The sequence below is a fragment of the Xyrauchen texanus genome, chromosome 12, assembly GCF_025860055.1.
Source record: "Xyrauchen texanus isolate HMW12.3.18 chromosome 12, RBS_HiC_50CHRs, whole genome shotgun sequence".
Taxonomy (NCBI): domain Eukaryota; kingdom Metazoa; phylum Chordata; class Actinopteri; order Cypriniformes; family Catostomidae; genus Xyrauchen; species Xyrauchen texanus.
The window spans coordinates 10,244,708-10,262,209 of record NC_068287.1 but is presented as its reverse complement, the minus strand read 5'-3'; the positions used below and the strand labels follow the sequence as shown (position 1 = coordinate 10,262,209).

The 17,502-nt window shown below is 38.4% G+C and overlaps 1 protein-coding gene across 2 annotated transcripts; it reads right to left on the bottom strand.

Moving 5' to 3' along the window:
- Positions 1-4,107: 4,107 nt before the first annotated feature.
- LOC127653156 (PDZ domain-containing protein GIPC1-like) lies at positions 4,108-16,838 on the bottom strand. Of its 2 annotated transcripts, none has more exons than XM_052139721.1 (7): positions 16,822-16,838; positions 15,123-15,598; positions 8,913-9,098; positions 8,260-8,440; positions 8,054-8,160; positions 6,482-6,563; positions 4,108-6,387 (listed from the first exon to the last, which is right to left on the bottom strand). In XM_052139721.1, the coding sequence occupies exons 2-7, from the start codon at positions 15,420-15,422 to the stop codon at positions 6,236-6,238; spliced, it is 1,008 nt and encodes a 335-aa protein (XP_051995681.1). In that variant the 5' UTR covers positions 15,423-15,598; positions 16,822-16,838; the 3' UTR covers positions 4,108-6,235. The 2 variants fall into 2 exon arrangements, with proteins under 2 accessions (XP_051995681.1, XP_051995680.1); XM_052139720.1 differs by lacking the exon at positions 16,822-16,838 and adding an exon at positions 16,257-16,421.
- Positions 16,839-17,502: the final 664 nt, after the last annotated feature.

The following is a 17,502-nucleotide window of genomic DNA, read 5'->3' as shown; positions in this document are numbered from 1 at the left end:
AGGAGTCCTTGTGAAAGGCCAATCAGACAACTGGTGTGAAGAGCGCTTTCGCTCACGGACACAGACAATTGATAACATGGCTGAGAAGAAAATATTTAAGTGTAAGTATCATTATGGTTTTTATGACTGTGTACATTTTACCAGTTGTTACCTACAGTTTATACAAACATTATGGTCATCAACCAGTGGTTGATGTCTCAAACATAGTAATAGCGCGCTGAATAATAGGCTGATCGCATAACGATTCATTATATAGAACCGAATGGCAGGGCTTTACTGAGTCCTATGTAAGTGAAGTATGGATATTTAAACCTGTAAATTAAAAACGACATAAAAAAAACAAGGTACACATAAAAAATATAAAATACATATATATATATATGTATATAAAGAAAAAAGAAAATTAAACAGTAAATCAAATAATAATGACGTAATGCATTAACGACTTTTGACAAGTTATATGTTTATCTACAAAGTCAATAACATTTACTTGCTTACCCTTTCCTCCGTGCATAACATCAGCACTTGTATGCATGAAAAATAATCTTGTCTTCTACGACGTCGGAGCGTATAAATGTGATTTCTCTGCATGGCAAGCCATCTCGCAAACACAATAGTAAAAACAACAACAATAGGCAGCATATTTCCCCGAACCGAACCTGCAGCTCCTGTCCAACAATAACCACGCTTCACGATCGAGTCTGTCCCAAAAATACTTCTCAATGCGCCCTTGTGGACTTGCGCGAGGGGCCCTATAAGTCTGCACTACATGACGTCACCGAAGTGTGGACTCTGAGGAAGTCCACAAGTCCGGAGTGTGCCATTTGGGACAGGGCCTATATATACATGTGGAAAACAGGAAATGAGCAGTGAAGAAATGGGTGAAGATCAGTATTTGGGAGAGTGCTCCCTCTGGTGGTTGGTAGGATGGGTAACAAACTCAGACGTTACTAATATATATATATATATATATAGCTAGCGATCAGGTAAAATATGATCACCATATATATGTGGGGCAGTGGTGGCTCAGTGGTTGAGGCTCAGGGTTACTGACCAGAAGGTTGGGGGTTCAAGTCCCAGCACCACCAAGATGCCACTGTTGTGTCCTTGAGTAAGACACTTAACTCCAGGTTGCTCCGGGGGGATTGTCCCTGTAATAAGTGTACTGTAAGTCGCTTTGGATAAAAGCGTCTGCCAAATGCATAAATGTAAAATGTTTTGCCACCCCAGAGAGCGTTGTTCGCCTTTGCCAGGAGCCGCTACTGTTTATATATCTTTTGTTTAATGCTTAAGACTGGACACACACACACACACACACACATATATATATATATATATATATATATATATATATATATATATATATATATATATATATATAGCCTATATATGTACACTCACCTATAGGATTATTAGGAACACCTGTTCAATTTCTCTTAATGCAAATATCTGATCAACCAATCACATGGCAGTTGCTTCAATGCATTTAGGGGTGTGGTCCTGGTCAAGACAATCTCCTGAACTCCAAACTGAATGTCAGAATGGGAAAGAAAGGTGATTTAAGCAATTTTGAGCGTGGCATGGTTGTTGGTGCCAGACGGGCCGGTCTGAGTATTTCACAATCTGCTCAGTTACTGGGATTTTCACGCACAACCATTTCTAAGGTTTACAAAGAATGGTGTGAAAAGGGAAAAACATCCAGTATGCGGCAGTCCTGTGGGCGAAAATGCCTTGTTGATGCTAGAGGTCAGAGGAGAATGGGCCGACTGAGTCAAGCTGATAGAAGAGCAACTTTGCCTGAAATAACCACTCGTTACAACCGAGGTATGCAGCAAAGCATTTGTGAAGCCACAACACGCACAACCTAGAGGCGGATGGGCTACAACAGCAGAAGACCCCACCGGGTACCACTCATCTCAACTACAAATAGAAAAAAGAGGCTACAATTTGCAAGAGCTCACCAAAATTGGACAGTTGAAGACTGGAAAAATGTTGCCTGGTCTGATGAGTCTCGATTTCTGTTGAGACATTCAGATGGTAGAGTCAGAATTTGGCGTAAACAGAATGAGAACATGGATCCATCATGCCTTGTTACCACTGTGCAGGCTGGTGGTGGTGGTGTAATGGTGTGGGGGATGTTTTCTTGGCACACTTTAGGCCCCTTAGTGCCAACTGGGCATCGTTTAAATGCCACGGCCTACCTGAGCATTGTTTCTGACCATGTCCATCCCTTTATGGCCACCATGTACCCATCCTCTGATGGCTACTTCCAGCAGGATAATGCACCATGTCACAAAGCTTGAATCATTTCAAATTGGTTTCTTGAACATGACAATGAGTTCACTGTACTAAAATGGCCCCCACAGTCACCAGATCTCAACCCAATAGAGCATCTTTGGGATGTGGTGGAACGGGAGCTTCGTGCCCTGGATGTGCATCCCACAAATCTCCATCAACTGCAAGATGCTATCCTATCAATATGGGCCAAGATTTCTAAAGAATGCTTTCAGCACCTTGTTGAATCAATGCCACGTGGAATTAAGGCAGTTCTGAAGGCGAAAGGGGGTCAAACACAGTATTAGTGTGGTGTTCCTAATAATCCTTTAGGTGAGTGTATATAAGTAACGTCTGAGTTTGTTACCCATCCTACCAACCACCAGAGGGAGCCCTCTCCCGAATACTGATCTTCACCCATTTCTTCACTGCTCATTTCCTGTTTTCCACATGAATAATGAAGTAGGAATTTTGGATGAGAAGGTAATATGAAAATGGGCAATTTCCATGTTTGGTGGTAAAATGTCTCAACAACTCTACCCACACAAACACATACATATACTCTGATCAGCCACAACATAAAAACCACTTGACTGATATTGTGTAGGTCATGCCAAAACTGTGCCAACCTGCTGAGATGCTATTCTTCTCACCACAATTATACAGAGGGGTTATCTGAGTTACTGTAGTCTTATATAAACCAGAATATTTAAATGAGTTGAGAGTCTTTTTTGAATGTTAGTGATTTCAAACTTCAGCTGTCAAACATTACAAGCCCTTTAATCTGCTTTCAGATGCTCTCCTCTTTCTTTCATTCTTTATCTGTAAGACCTGTAAAAATATCTAACTTCAAGTATTTAAACTATTTAAAACTTTAAGCATTATAGTTTTTCATGACAAACTTTACGTAGTTTGTGTCCCACACAAAATGAAATATCAATATTTTCTTTTCCACAACCACCAAAGTGCAGTTATTATTTATAATGTACGGCAAACAGCAATAAATGCTTTTCATACAAAACTATTTAAACAGCTTAACCCAATTAAGCCCAACGTATAAAATAATAGTCAGAAAATAATATTATAATTATTATAAATTATATAAATAATATAAATATTTATAATATTATTATAAAATATATAATTTTTTTTTTTGAGGTCTGGGCTGATTTCTTTTGATTTTCCCATGATAGAAAGAGGCACTGAGATTGAAGGAAGGCCTTAAAATAAATTCACAGGTACACCTCAAATTAGCCTATCAGAAGCTAATTGCCTAAAGGCTTGAAATCATTGTCCAAGCTGCTTAAAGGCACAGTTAACGTCTGATCTGCTGGAAGTGTGATATAGTCAAAGTAAAACAATCATTCGGTAAATAATTGTTGGAAAATGACTCGTGTCATGCACAAAGTAGATGTCCTAAATGACTTGCCAAAACTATAGTTTGCAAATATGAAATCTGTGGAGTGGTTAGAAAATAAGGTTTAATGACTTCAACTTAAGTGTATGTAAACTTCTGACTTCAACTGTAGACAAATTTGTGAATCGGTTTGACCAATTCATTGAATTGAACCGACTCGAAAGAACGATTCACTCACAAATCAGTTCTCAGGTTTGAGTCTACCCAAGAGCAATATTTAGTCTATGAAATATATTAAAGCAAAACTTCCAAGCATGGAAAACACAATTTTCTGCAAATGTATAGAATGTTTATGGAAAATGCCCTTAGTGAGGTTATTCAGCCAAGGAGAACAAATCCAATGTTTCTCTGAACAACTATAAGAAACCAAACACTCCAGCATTCTACAGAAAAACAAACATCAACTCAAACTTATTCTTTTGTTTATTTTAATATGGTTGACAAATAACAATTATGTGCAATAACATTTCTGCCCATTATAAAAACAGCTATAATAGACTTGTAATGATGTTTATGATTATTGCATTTGAAGGTAGTCTGAGACGGTGTAACTTGAAACCATCAAAACCATTACATCATCAGTGTAAACTATTAAGTCTTAAAAACTGCAATGTTTATCTTAATATGTTCAAAAAGCATCAAATAATAAAAGTGTCAAAAGAAATCTACCATAAGAGAGCTATATTCAAACTACACTGATAGCTTTACAGTATGTAGAATGTAACATCAAAACATTTGAATGTTTTTTTCCCCTCTGGTCCTTTAAACATTCATTTATTTAATCCAGAAGAAAATAAAACTTTGCAAAACAAAAATAAAAAAATTTTACTATGTGGAAAAAAAGTTTTACTATGTGGAATACTTAACTATAGTGTTACTCTGAAAAATAGGAATCATATATCATCAGTTCCACTAACTTTATAAACATCATGTGTTCAGTGCATGTTTGGTCATATTTGCATTGGGGATGCTTACTGGCTGTAGTGTAAAACACAAAATACATGAACACTATATGCACACCACTTACTATTCACTTGTAAATAGGGCTGGATGAAATTTTGAATATCTTTACTATCATTTTGCTAATAAATTATATATTTAACACTTATGTGCTCTTTATGTGGCCATTAGTTCCTAAAAAGTGAGTCATTAAGTGCGATCTGTGAGCCCCCATTGACTCACAACTCGCTAGTTTTCAAGTGTCAATACAGATGTTTTATCAGTGTTTCTGATTAGAACATCCGTAGCATTAGAGCTGACAAGTTCTGAAAGAATTCATTTCTGAGTTTAAACTGTTTCTTTCTATGAACCAATAAAAATAAATATGATTGAAAAAATTATAATAATTTCATCACTCAAAAATGTTTATGGAAGTCTACGCGTGTTAGTAGAAATATATACACAGGTAAATATTACCATGTATTGTTTTTATATTGGTGTGTAAAATAAATGAAAATTATTCAATGTCAGTCTTCCACTTGATCAGAACTCAAACTAGATTTTTGCTGTTGTAATTCTAATAATAAACATTTTGAATCTATTTGGTTACAATTGTTGTTTTGTTCCACTGATTAAAAAACTTTTAAACATATTGATATTCAACAAATCGTCTGAAAGTTTGTAAAATATCAAGTTATATATCTTTTATAGCTAGTACATCACCCAGCCCTACTTGTAAGCCCTTCATGTTATCTCAATCATTACTGATAAATACTGTAACAGATGAAATACTGTTTGTAATACTTTGATACCTGAATACTAACTTGATTGGAAAAAAAGATCCTTATGTTTGGCATTCAGCGTTAGTTCACCACACTCCAAAAAGCAAAACTGATGTTTTATGTTTCCTTTCCCCATTTCTTTTACTCTTTTAAAATAAGAGCAATTTCAATCTGAAAGTCACAGAATTGGGAATGTAAAGCACCAGAGGTCACTTGAAAACTGTCCCATTCAATTTTCAATTCATTGCGACAACTTTAAAACCACTTTGAATCCTTTGAATACATTATTAGACAACACATGCTTTAGGGAATCATTATATAGTGTTGTTGATAACTCTGTAGGTCTGTAACTCTGGCATGGGACAGGGCAGGTCCACACAGTGGAGGACACAACAGCGCAGACCAGCATCGCCTCTGTGTGTGTTCTGCGAGCTGTGCCATACCATACAATTTATACAGCGTTGGGCAACACAGTGCAAAGTGAAAGTCACAGTAAAAAACTGAATAATCATGTTAATAATTAAATGTATTCAAAAGTGTCATTGTCTTAATATTTAATATCCTACTAGAAAGACATTTCATTTAAAAAAGGCTCAACTTCAACTCTAATCTGAATACATGTTTTTTTAAATGCATTCAATATAGTGTCTTGATCGTGTCTCCAGCTAAAATATGACAGCAAATGTTAAACTAGAGTCCTAAAGAGAAGTAGCTCCAGCATTCTTAAAAGCATCCCAGAGAATGCTCCCATAAATTAACAATCTGAAAACAAATTATATAGTGTTCTTAAAAGGAGTGTTTCCTAGAATGGCCACTTCAAGAATTACACGCGACCAACCTTTGCATCGCCTATGGCACCCCACACATCAAACACAAATTCATCTGGAAATGCAAAGTCACCCAGAGTCTCATCCAAAGCTTTGGCAAACTCATCTGGGTTCTTTTTGTCCTTTCCGAGCTCCACCATCGTAGCAGCTGTAAGAGTGTGGGACAGACAGAAATACAGTTAGACTTACAATGCATTTGCAACTATACTGCAGGCATCAAAAAGAAAATCCAGGTTACATACCGAGTTCACTGTCTCTAATGCCCATGTAGCTCTCTAAAAGGTCATCGACTTTTTCAATGGCTTTTTCCTCAAACGCTGAGGGCTGCAAAACAAAGCAGGTTATAAATAGGGACAAACCATACAAAATTTGTATGACGATATCTGATTATTTAGAGCAGACATGGGCAACTCATAGTCCTCCACATGGTGTAATATGGCCTGTGGCTCATTTATCCTAAAAGAGCTTTTTTCACTGGATATTTCAGTTATATTTGCATTGGGATCTAATGCGCCTCCACAAAACATTGACAAAACTTGCGTCATGATACTTTTAAGGCATAAACAAGTAATGATTTGAGAATAAAATAAGTAAACTGGCCCGCTTTGCGACAAACATTTAAAGTTCTATAATTTTTATTAAAACACACATCTGATGTTTAGAGTGTTAAATTGAATAATAAATTACCAGGGAAGTAGAGATTATAAAATAAATAATTTATAATTATGCTCAGCCTTTATTCCATTTTTATGCTTAATAGAAAAGTATCTACCTTTGTAGAGCAATATAATACTTTAGGCAATTGCAGAATAGTCCCGCCACATAAACACTCCAGAAAATTCATTACACAAATATTTCTGGGCTTAAAAGATACAAGAACCAAATCCATGTGGAGCATTTTATCTCAAAAGGAGTACGATGTGGCCCCCCATGAACTTCTTAAAGCCAGATGTGGCCCCTGTACCAAAATAATTGCCCACCCCTGATTTAGAACAAAACTTGTTTGGTGTTTCTGCTTTTTTATGCTAATTACACAGCTATAATAATGGAATAATAACTTTATTCTCTATGTCTATGCTATTCTGCTCACTACAATTGTACAGAGTGGTTATCTGAGTTACTGTAACCTTTCTGTCAGTTCGAACCAGTCTGGCCATTCTTTGTTTACCTCTCTCATCAACAAGGCATTTCCATCAGCAAAACTGCCGCTCACTGGATGTTTTTTGTTTTTGGCACCATTCTGAGTAAACTCTAGAGACTGATGTGTGTGAAAATCCCAGGAGATCAGCAGTTACAGAAATACTCAAACCAGCCCACCTGGCACCAACAATCATGCCACGGTCTAAATCACTGAAATAATATTGGTTGATGTGAACATTAGCTTAAGCTCCTTACCCGTATCTGCATGATTTTATGCATGGCACTGCTGTCATATGATTGGCTGATAAGGTGATCGCATGAATAAGTAGGTGTACAGGTGTTCCTAATAAAGTGCTCCGTGAGTACTAAAGCGCTCCTCTTATAGTTCAATTAATGAAACGGGTTGTCTAAAGCGCAATCTCTGAATCACAAGGTGCTGTGCAGGACACAAGTAAAGAGGAGTGTCAGTCGGAATCCAATTATAATAACATGTTGATGCATTGTGATGTACTGTGATGTGTATCTTATCCCAAGAAAGTTGAGATACTCAGCCTTATCACAAGACTTTTACAAATGGACACACATATTTACTGCCTGATAGGGTTGACCGATGAACTGAACCATGTCGATCAGCGCTGAACATTTGAGCAAAGCACTTAAAACAAAAGTCTTACCAGTTCCTCTACGGTGGCTGGTCCTTTTGATCTCAGGCGCAGAGTTCCTCTACCCGTTCCTAACTGAGCAGAGCCTGACTTGCTCCCCGAACGCTGACTGATCATGTCTAACAAAGACAAATTACACATCAAGCTGATGTCTCAAAGCATCATTTGAAATTCATTATTGCCATCAACTTAGTAATAAGATGCATGTCAATCCTTACCAAAAGCCTTCATAGGTTCCACCAGCTTCAGGACAAAGGTTTTCCCTTTGGGCAATTCCTTCAGCATTTTGGCTACCTCATAATGGCGACAGCCAATGAGTATCTGCCCGTTGATTGACTCAATCATGTCGCCCACACCGATTACCTGGATCTGATAAATAAGGCTGCCTTCTCTTATTCTCTGAAAAGGAAACAGGTGATTTTTAGTACCTTCTTTACATTTTTTCTGTTCAGCTATGCCTATTCTAGGTAGGGCTGGCCAGTATGATAGAGTATATCTGTTTTATAACATGAGATGTACTGGTTTTTTTGCTGAAGTGTGTCATTTCTGCACCACTGAACTGATTTGCAAAAAGAAGGATTTGTTTTCAAACAGCTTTCTGAATATGCCCAAACAGCTTTTCTGAATAGAGCCAAAGAGACAGTGTTGTTTATAGTTCGAAAAACATTACCTGCGAATTGTTTACTTATTGTTGTGTCTGCTTATTAAGCTGGGATAGAACAAAGTATTTAACACAGAAAAGGCTACACACTTCAGCTTTTACATACCATGATATACTGGGATCATGCAAGTGTATTTATGTTCATACCAGCCACCCCTAATTCACAAACATGAACCTATTTGCATTCTAAGATCTCACAATTCCTCTCACCTTAATGAAGGCATAGCCAGCGCCATTGTCAGTGACGGTGAGCCCTAGTGCATCCTCTCCTTTAAAGACTTCCACCTCTTTCCTCTGGCCCTTCACATGAGCAAATATAAAGTCCTCCAATCCAATCTGGCCACCCAAAAGTTTGTCCATGTCCACTTTATGAGTGTTAAGTGTGCAAAACATTACCTGAGAATGGAGACGTAGGTATTCCCATAAATTTTCCATTACTTTTCCAGTTGCTTGTGATTACTGTACAGATATACTGAATTGAAAGAGATTGTAATCAAACTGATCAATTTCCCATCTATGAAATATTTTAGAGCTGAGCCTAACTAACTTTTTGTTTGTTTGTTTTGTTTTTTGAAAGAATAAATTTTCCTGGCCTGGTGATCACAATTTTTTAATTCCTGGATATTTCCAGGTGTTCCATGACGTTCGATACAAATAAATGGGCATTTACAGCCATTAACTATATATATATTTATGGGCTGGCTCCATTTACTTCCATTGTAAGTGCCTTACTAGAACCAGAGGCGCGGCAGCCGATTTTGCCGGGGCTTCAGCCCCGAATGTTTTGAGTGTAGCCCCGAATGTATTTTGAAATGTTGACTGACAAATATGAAACCGGACAATAGCCTATGTAAACCCCCGTAATCATAAATTGCCTTATTTCATTGTGCTTTGGCTTTGCACATACTGCATACAGCCTGTAAAAATAGACATAAGTCTTAAAAATAATCTAGCCTATAGAATAAGTTTCTTTGCTGTCGGTACTCCATTTCTTCCTCTCTGCTGAATATGCAGCAGGTAGGGGAGGAGTTGACATCAACTAACGTTACTTATTGGCGAGTTAACAGCAGTTAGCAGGAAAGACAGCAAAAATGAAGCAAATGAGGCTATGGGGATTTTTCCGAAAGAAGTCAGTGGGTAGCCAGGAACACTAGTTTTATCACACTGCACTTGTAACGAGAGCCAGCAGGTAGATAGCTGTGCAGTGTGTAAAACTCACTCTCCTGAGCTCAACAGGTGATTTAAGCTGCGTACACACTGCCAGCGACTTTGTCGCTGCAGGTCGCCAGTGGCTGGCGGTGAAGTCGCTAGTGGGCGTTCCCACTACTGGTTGCCTAGTAACGTTTATAAATGACATTCACGGATGTCATTCCATTGCTGTTGACAGCAAATCGCTTTTCTTGCTGCTAAAAACAAACATTTTGGAGGGTTAAGACTAAATATAAATGGAATCACTACATAAAATGCTTTATATCAAAGATGGATGAGAAACAAGGCGTGCTGTTTGACATAGCGGCTGTTTATCTGCTGCGAAAATGCAAACGCCGGTCTGTCTGGGTCCACAAACCATTCAATCTCGGAGTCAGCACGGCGAGTACCACTGGCTGGTGCCAGAGCTGTGGCTGGATATACCATATCCATATCATAGAGCACTGGAAAATTGCTAACAGCAAGAATTAGCCTTTCATCCATCTTTCCATTACTGCAGGAGCTGCGAGAGAGAGGAGGATCACGTGAGCTCTCCCGTCTTCTGTCCTATTGGCTGTCGCTTCTGTAAGTCGCTCTTCATTTGAATAAAGTTGAACTTGTCTCAACTTTGTCGTGTCGCTGGACACGCCCACACCTAGTCGCCAACAGTCGCGACAGCTCGTGTCGCCGGAAGTCGCTGTGCTCTCATTGAAAACGAATGGGATGGTGTCGCTGTCTCACGCGATGTCGCTGGCAGTGTGTACGCAGCATTAGCAACTGAAGCCACTTGTTAGCTCCTTGTTAGCGCATCCGACTCTTACGCCAGAGACGTCGGTTCGACGTCTGTACGCAGTGTGTATGCAGCTTTAGCAACTGAAGCCACTTGTTAGCTCCTTGTTAGCGCATCCGACTCTTACGCCGGAGACGTCGGTTCGACGTCTGTACGCAGTGTGTATGCAGCTTTAGCAACTGAAGCCACTTGTTAGCTCCTTGTTAGCGCATCCGACTCTTACGCCGGAGACGTCGGTTCGAATCCCGTTTGGAGGGTACTTTTCTTGTTTATCAGGTGTTGTTTTCTCTAAGGATAGCCAATAAGCATTAACATAAAATGTATGTGTGACTTGTTTTGTGATATTAGTTTGTAGTAAATATACACTTTGATTTGATTAAATGGTTTTGTTGAGAGTAGCAAAGACGAGCTACAGACTGAGGAGCCAGAATCAGGCATGGAAACTGCTAACAATTAATCAGTCACTTTACTTTAGAGAAAGTTAAAAGTGAAACATTGTTTATCCCAATGATCCTAATGAAAGGATTTTGACTGATGAACATTGAGAATTATATACAGTTCAATGCCATTGTGTGTCAATGAACTTAGACTAAAGTCATTCATGTATTGTTTTAACTTAGGATCTTATACATCATTTTGACTATATATGTAAAAAAACATAAATTATTATTTTTTACCTCACTTTACTCACTATAGTATAACTCTTTTGTGATGACTTTATGGTAATGTACATGAAAACTCAAGAATCATGATAGATATTAGGGCAATCCCACTGATCTGCTCTTCCCAATACATTTACTTCAATGGTATTGTCTACAATTTGACATATGTAGCACTTGATGAATTAGTTGTTTGAAGCTGATTTGCAATGCGTTATGTGCTGTATCTGTTCTTTTGCATCACAGATGATTCAGGGAGGAGAGAGGATGAGTTAGTCGAGAATAGTACTAGAGTGGAAGATTTAGGAACTGTAGAAACAGGCCCAGCCAGAGCAAAACTCAAAGAATACCCTCTCACCAGCTTTGGACTACAGGGAAGTGGTTGCTAGTATGAAAATAAAATTGTCTGGGCTAAGCCCCGGATGTCCTTCATCGTTGGAAACGCCTCTGACTAGAACCGTTATTTTTATTTATTTATTTTTATTAAATAAAGGGAAGAGTCAGAATTATTTTTGTGGAAATTAACATTAAATCCCAAAAATATTTACCTCAGCAGCTAAACTTGCATTGAAACCAGAACATTCCTTTAACCCTAGAACACATATGTGGGTCAAAAATGACCCAGTGTCTAGTTTTTTTTTTTAGACATAATTAGAATTTTTCCTCACATGAAGTGGTCTTTTGATCTGCCACTCCAGTTATTCCTTAGGTGTCTTCTATCATGTGAACTGACTTTTTTAAATTTAAAGACAATTTGCATCACTACCCACAACAGTAAAGTCTTCTCTTTATTGTTGTACATGAAACCGGTGTTGAGAGGGTAGAATTCAATGAAGCTGTCAGCGGAGGACATGTGAGGCATCTATTTCTCAAACTAGAGACTATGATGTTCTTATCCTCTTGTTTAGTTGTACATCTGGCCTTCCACATCTCTTTCTGTCCTTGTTAGAGACAGTTGTTCTTTGTCTTTGAAGACTGTAGTGTAAACCTTTGTATGAAATCTTCAGGTTTTTTGGGGGGTAATTTAAGCATTGTATAGCCTTCATTCCTCAAAACAATGATTGACTGATGAGTTTCTATAGAAAGCTGTTTCTGTTTCTGCCATTTCTGACCTAATATTGATCTTAAGACATGCCAGTCTATTGCATACTGTGGCAACTTAAAAACAAGCACAAAGACAACGTTAAGCTTCATTTAACAAACCAAATAGCTTTCAACTGTTTGATATAATGGTAAGTGACTTTCTAGTACCAAATTAGCAATTTTGCATGGTTACTCAAGGATAAGGTGTTGGAGTGATGGTTACTGGAAATGGGGCTTGTCTAAATTTGATCAAAAATTACTTTTTTCAAATAGTGATGGTGCTGTTTTTTACATCAGTAATGTCCTGACTATATTTTTTGATCAGTTGAATGCCACTTTGGTGAATTAAAGTACCAATTTCTTTCCATAAGAGCAAAATCTGTACATTATTCCAAACCTTTTGTCGCCAGTATATATGTAATTTGAGTGTGCAGTGAGACCGACTCGATTGCGTCATTCACAGTGCATCATGGAAGTGGCCACTCACTGCTGGACTTGTTTGGCGGCTTTGTTGGCAGCGGTTCTCTGATTGGTGGATCTCTCCTCAGGATAATGGGTAGTGTAGTTGTTCACCAGAAATTCCACTTTTAAACACGATTTTTAACAATGAAGTTGAAATAAACACAATAACAAATGCGTATACCATCGATGAACAACCTCTGATCTCATGGTAGGTCTGTCTTTACAGGTTTATAAGTTAACATTGACAATCAAATTCGTCAATGGAAAAAATTCACTTTCGGATTTTTACTTTCAGAACCAGACTGTTGCGCTCTATATGGTGGATGAAGAGTAGATAAAACAGACCAAATATTTGTAATAAATTCTTTATCTATTAATCATTGTTTTTTTATTGCAATAGACATACCATTTGGCTACGTTCGGCTATCTTTATCAAACAATAATTGCTTTCCATTATTTTAATGAATTTAATTTTTTTTATCAAAATGAGTAGGATTTATTGTAATACACTGTAATCAACCAAAATAAAGAATATTGCTATATTATTTTTGCTTATATCGCCCATCACATGGTTATATAACATATAAAATCTTTTTTTGTTTGTTTTCTTGAAAGAAATAAGAAACAATATCATATATACACTCACCTAAAGGATTATTAGGAACACCTGTTCAATTTCTCATTAATGCAATTATCTAATCAACCAATCACATGGCAGTTGCTTCAATGCATTTAGGGGTGTGGTCCTGGTCAAGACAATCTCCTGAACTCCAAACTGAATGTCAGAATGGGAAAGAAAGGTGATTTAAGCAATTTTGAGCGTGGCATGGTTGTTGGTGCCAGACGGGCCGGTCTGAGTATTTCACAATCTGCTCAGTTACTGGGATTTTCACGCACAACCATTTGTAGGGTTTACAAAGAATGGTGTGAAAAGGGAAAAACATCCAGTATGCGGCAGTCCTGTGGGCGAAAATGCCTTGTTGATGCTAGAGGTCAGAGGAGAATGGGCCGACTGATTCAAGCTGATAGAAGAGCAACTTTGCCTGAAATAACCACTCGTTACAACCGAGGTATGCAGCAAAGCATTTGTGAAGCCACAACACGCACAACCTTGAGGCGGATGGGCTACAACAGCAGAAGACCCCACCGGGTACCACTCATCTCCACTACAAATAGGAAAAAGAGGCTACAATTTGCAAGAGCTCACCAAAATTGGACAGTTGAAGACTGGAAAAATGTTGCCTGGTCTGATGAGTCTCGATTTCTGTTGAGACATTCAGATGGTAGAGTCAGAATTTGGCGTAAACAGAATGAGAACATGGATCCATCATGCCTTGTTACCACTGTGCAGGCTGGTGGTGGTGGTGTAATGGTGTGGGGGATGTTTTCTTGGCACACTTTAGGCCCCTTAGTGCCAATTGGGCATCGTTTAAATGCCACGGCCTACCTGAGCATTGTTTCTGACCATGTCCATCCCTTTATGGCCACCATGTACCCATCCTCTGATGGCTACTTCCAGCAGGATAATGCACCATGTCACAAAGCTCGAATCATTTCAAATTGGTTTCTTGAACATGCCAATGAGTTCACTGTACTAAAATGGCCCCCACAGTCACCAGATCTCAACCCAATAGAGCATCTTTGGGATGTGGTGGAACGGGAGCTTCGTGCCCTGGATGTGCATCCCACAAATCTCCATCAACTGCAAGATGCTATCCTATCAATATGGGCCAACATTTCTAAAGAATGCTTTCAGCACCTTGTTGAATCAATGCCACGTAGAATTAAGGCAGTTCTGAAGGCGAAAGTGGGTCAAACACAGTATTAGTATGGTGTTCCTAATAATCCTTTAGGTGAGTGTATACCTTTACCGTGAAATAAAATGACTGTGATTAAGTTTGGTCATATCGCCCACCCCTATTTGCAAGTATCCTATCAAAGTTGTCATTTGATGCTTATATATTTATGACAGACCTCATTGAACAACCTCAGGTTAGATGCCTTGATCACAGCAAGGGCACAATGGTAATAGCTCCTGGACCATTTCTTAGTGTATTTGAACCTGCAACATATATGCTTGTTCAAATATGCTAAATATTAAAACTCCTATTTTAAAAAAACAGATCGATAATTTATGTAAGGATCAACCCTCTCGGTACAACATCTGTATTGATCCACCCATCAAAACCGTAGGAACCCCACAAAGAGAAGTGTTCTCAAAGGCTGTATGCTCCTCACCTCTGATGGAGGAATCCCAAAGGCCTCTCCTATCTTTGAATACAGTTCACGCACATTGCTGAAACCTTCAATGCGACCCGTGGGGCTGCCGTGAGCCAGCTGGGTGTGGAAGATCAGACGGGGTCGCAGGCTGGTGGGTGGAGGCGGTAGACCCTCTCTAGCAGCTCCTTCACCCAGTCCTACCCCACGTCCATCTAGTCCATCCAGCCCTGGGACATTTAGTCCAGCCCGGATTGGTTCTGCCTCCTCATTCTCCACGAGAGGAGATGCTTTTTTTCTGCGTCCCAATCCAAGAGGCATTTTAAGTGCTGCTGTCTTTACTTTTTGTACGGGCACAACGTTTTAATATAAAGCAAGTGTGTGTACCACCTTTGACAATGGAGATCTGCAAACAGTCCCAATGCACAAATCAATGGAGAAATACTCTCTGGCTGTGATCTCACAAATTCAACCCATTCACAAGGAAATCTCCAGACCTATGATACAAAGAGAAAGAGAAACTTAGCTAGAAAGCTGATGCATTTGTGGCTAATATTATATCCAAGCAAAAACGTTTTCAAAGGGCTCTTATTTGGGACACTGATATATGTATTAGACGTTGGTTTAAGACTATTAAAAGGAAAATGTCAGGTTCACATGAAAAACTTTTGGAAAGTTGCAGTGTTTTTGTAAGCTCAAACTACATTAAATATTGGTACATTTTAAAATGCATTTAATAACACCCAAGGACCATTTAAAATGAAATAGTGGAGGCAAAAATCTTATTAAAGATGGTGAAATCTTTGGTGAAAAACACCAAAAATAAACACTTCCCCTTATACATTCAAATCTAAAATCTTAGTGTTGGTTAAAAGGAAAGTTTGTGGACATATTACCACACCAATACTTTAGAGTTGCCTTGTTTATTTACGTAAAGTCATTCAGCATGCAAACTCGAACAGCTACATGACTAAAAGAGAAGTTAAACTCATCTAAACCATTTTCAGTAACCGACCTGAAGGAAATACTCTCACGATATAAAGTGTGAGATCTTCACCCAGGATTACAGCAGACTTACATGTTTCTATTCATAGACTACAGATAACAGCAATGCGAGTTAGCATGTTAGCATCCTCGAGACATCACGACACTTACCAAACTAACACTGACAGTGACGAGACCATGAAGCAGCGGGATGTCAAGCTAATAGTGTGTTCATTACAAAAGATGATTGTTGGGAAACGTTAAACTGAGTTTATTCACTATGTTCTGGTATGTTTGAGGAGGGCGGATATCACATCCCTCAACACACAACCTCCATCTCTTCCTCTATTGAGACACAAAACCAGCAGGGCAGCTCAAGCACTAGCAGCACTGCTGCCACCTACAAGTGTGACACGTTTATAACATCATTTACTGAGGGCCCAATACGTGATCAATCGATAGGTTTTTCTTTAGTAATTAATTTCACACCCCATCACTTTAGACTTTGGTAATAGCATGGCACACCACAGGACACAAAAACTATTTCAAATCAGGTGACCCCATAAACGAAAAAGTGTAGGCCTACTGATCATATAAGCTGCACAGTAGGCCTACAGTGTAAAACATAAAAATCAATGACACAATCAATAATATTATTCTGTATGTGTTGTTTTATTAATGAAAACCCAACAAAATTGTAAACATTTCCTCTACTTTTCTCTCATCATTTACTCACCTTGTGCCATCCCAGATGTGTATGACTTTCTTTTTTTATATAAACACAAACATAAAGATTTTTAGAAGAATATTTCATCTCTGTAGGTCTATTACAATGCAAGTGAATGCTGGCCAGAACTCTAGAAACTCCTAAAAGAAGATAAAGTCAGCATAAATGTAATCCATAAGACTCATACTCATATCTTCTGAAGCGATCCTGCTGGTTTGGGGTGAGAACAGATACAAATATAACACCTTTTTCACTGTACATCTTGTCATTGCAGTCTCTAGGTACGATCATGATTTTAAGTTCGATTACACTTCCTAGTGCTTGGCGTATGCGCATAGCGCTAGATGGCGCTGTAGGAAGTGTAATCGAGCTTGAAATGATCAAGACTGCTGTCAACATACAGTGAAAAAGAAGCTATATTTTGAATGAAAGGGAATCTGTGCTAAAATATGTGGTGAGAAACAGATCAATATTTAATTCCTTTTTTACTAATTCTCCTCCCTGCTCAGTGAATCTCCACTTTAACTTTCACTTTCTTCTTGTGATTTTGGTGATTTACATTCTTCATGCATATCATAACCTACTGGGCAGAGAGAAGAATTTCTAGCAAAAATGGGCTTAAATATTGAACTGTTTCTCACCCACACCTGTCATATCAATTCTGAAGCCATGGATTAAACCACTGGAGTT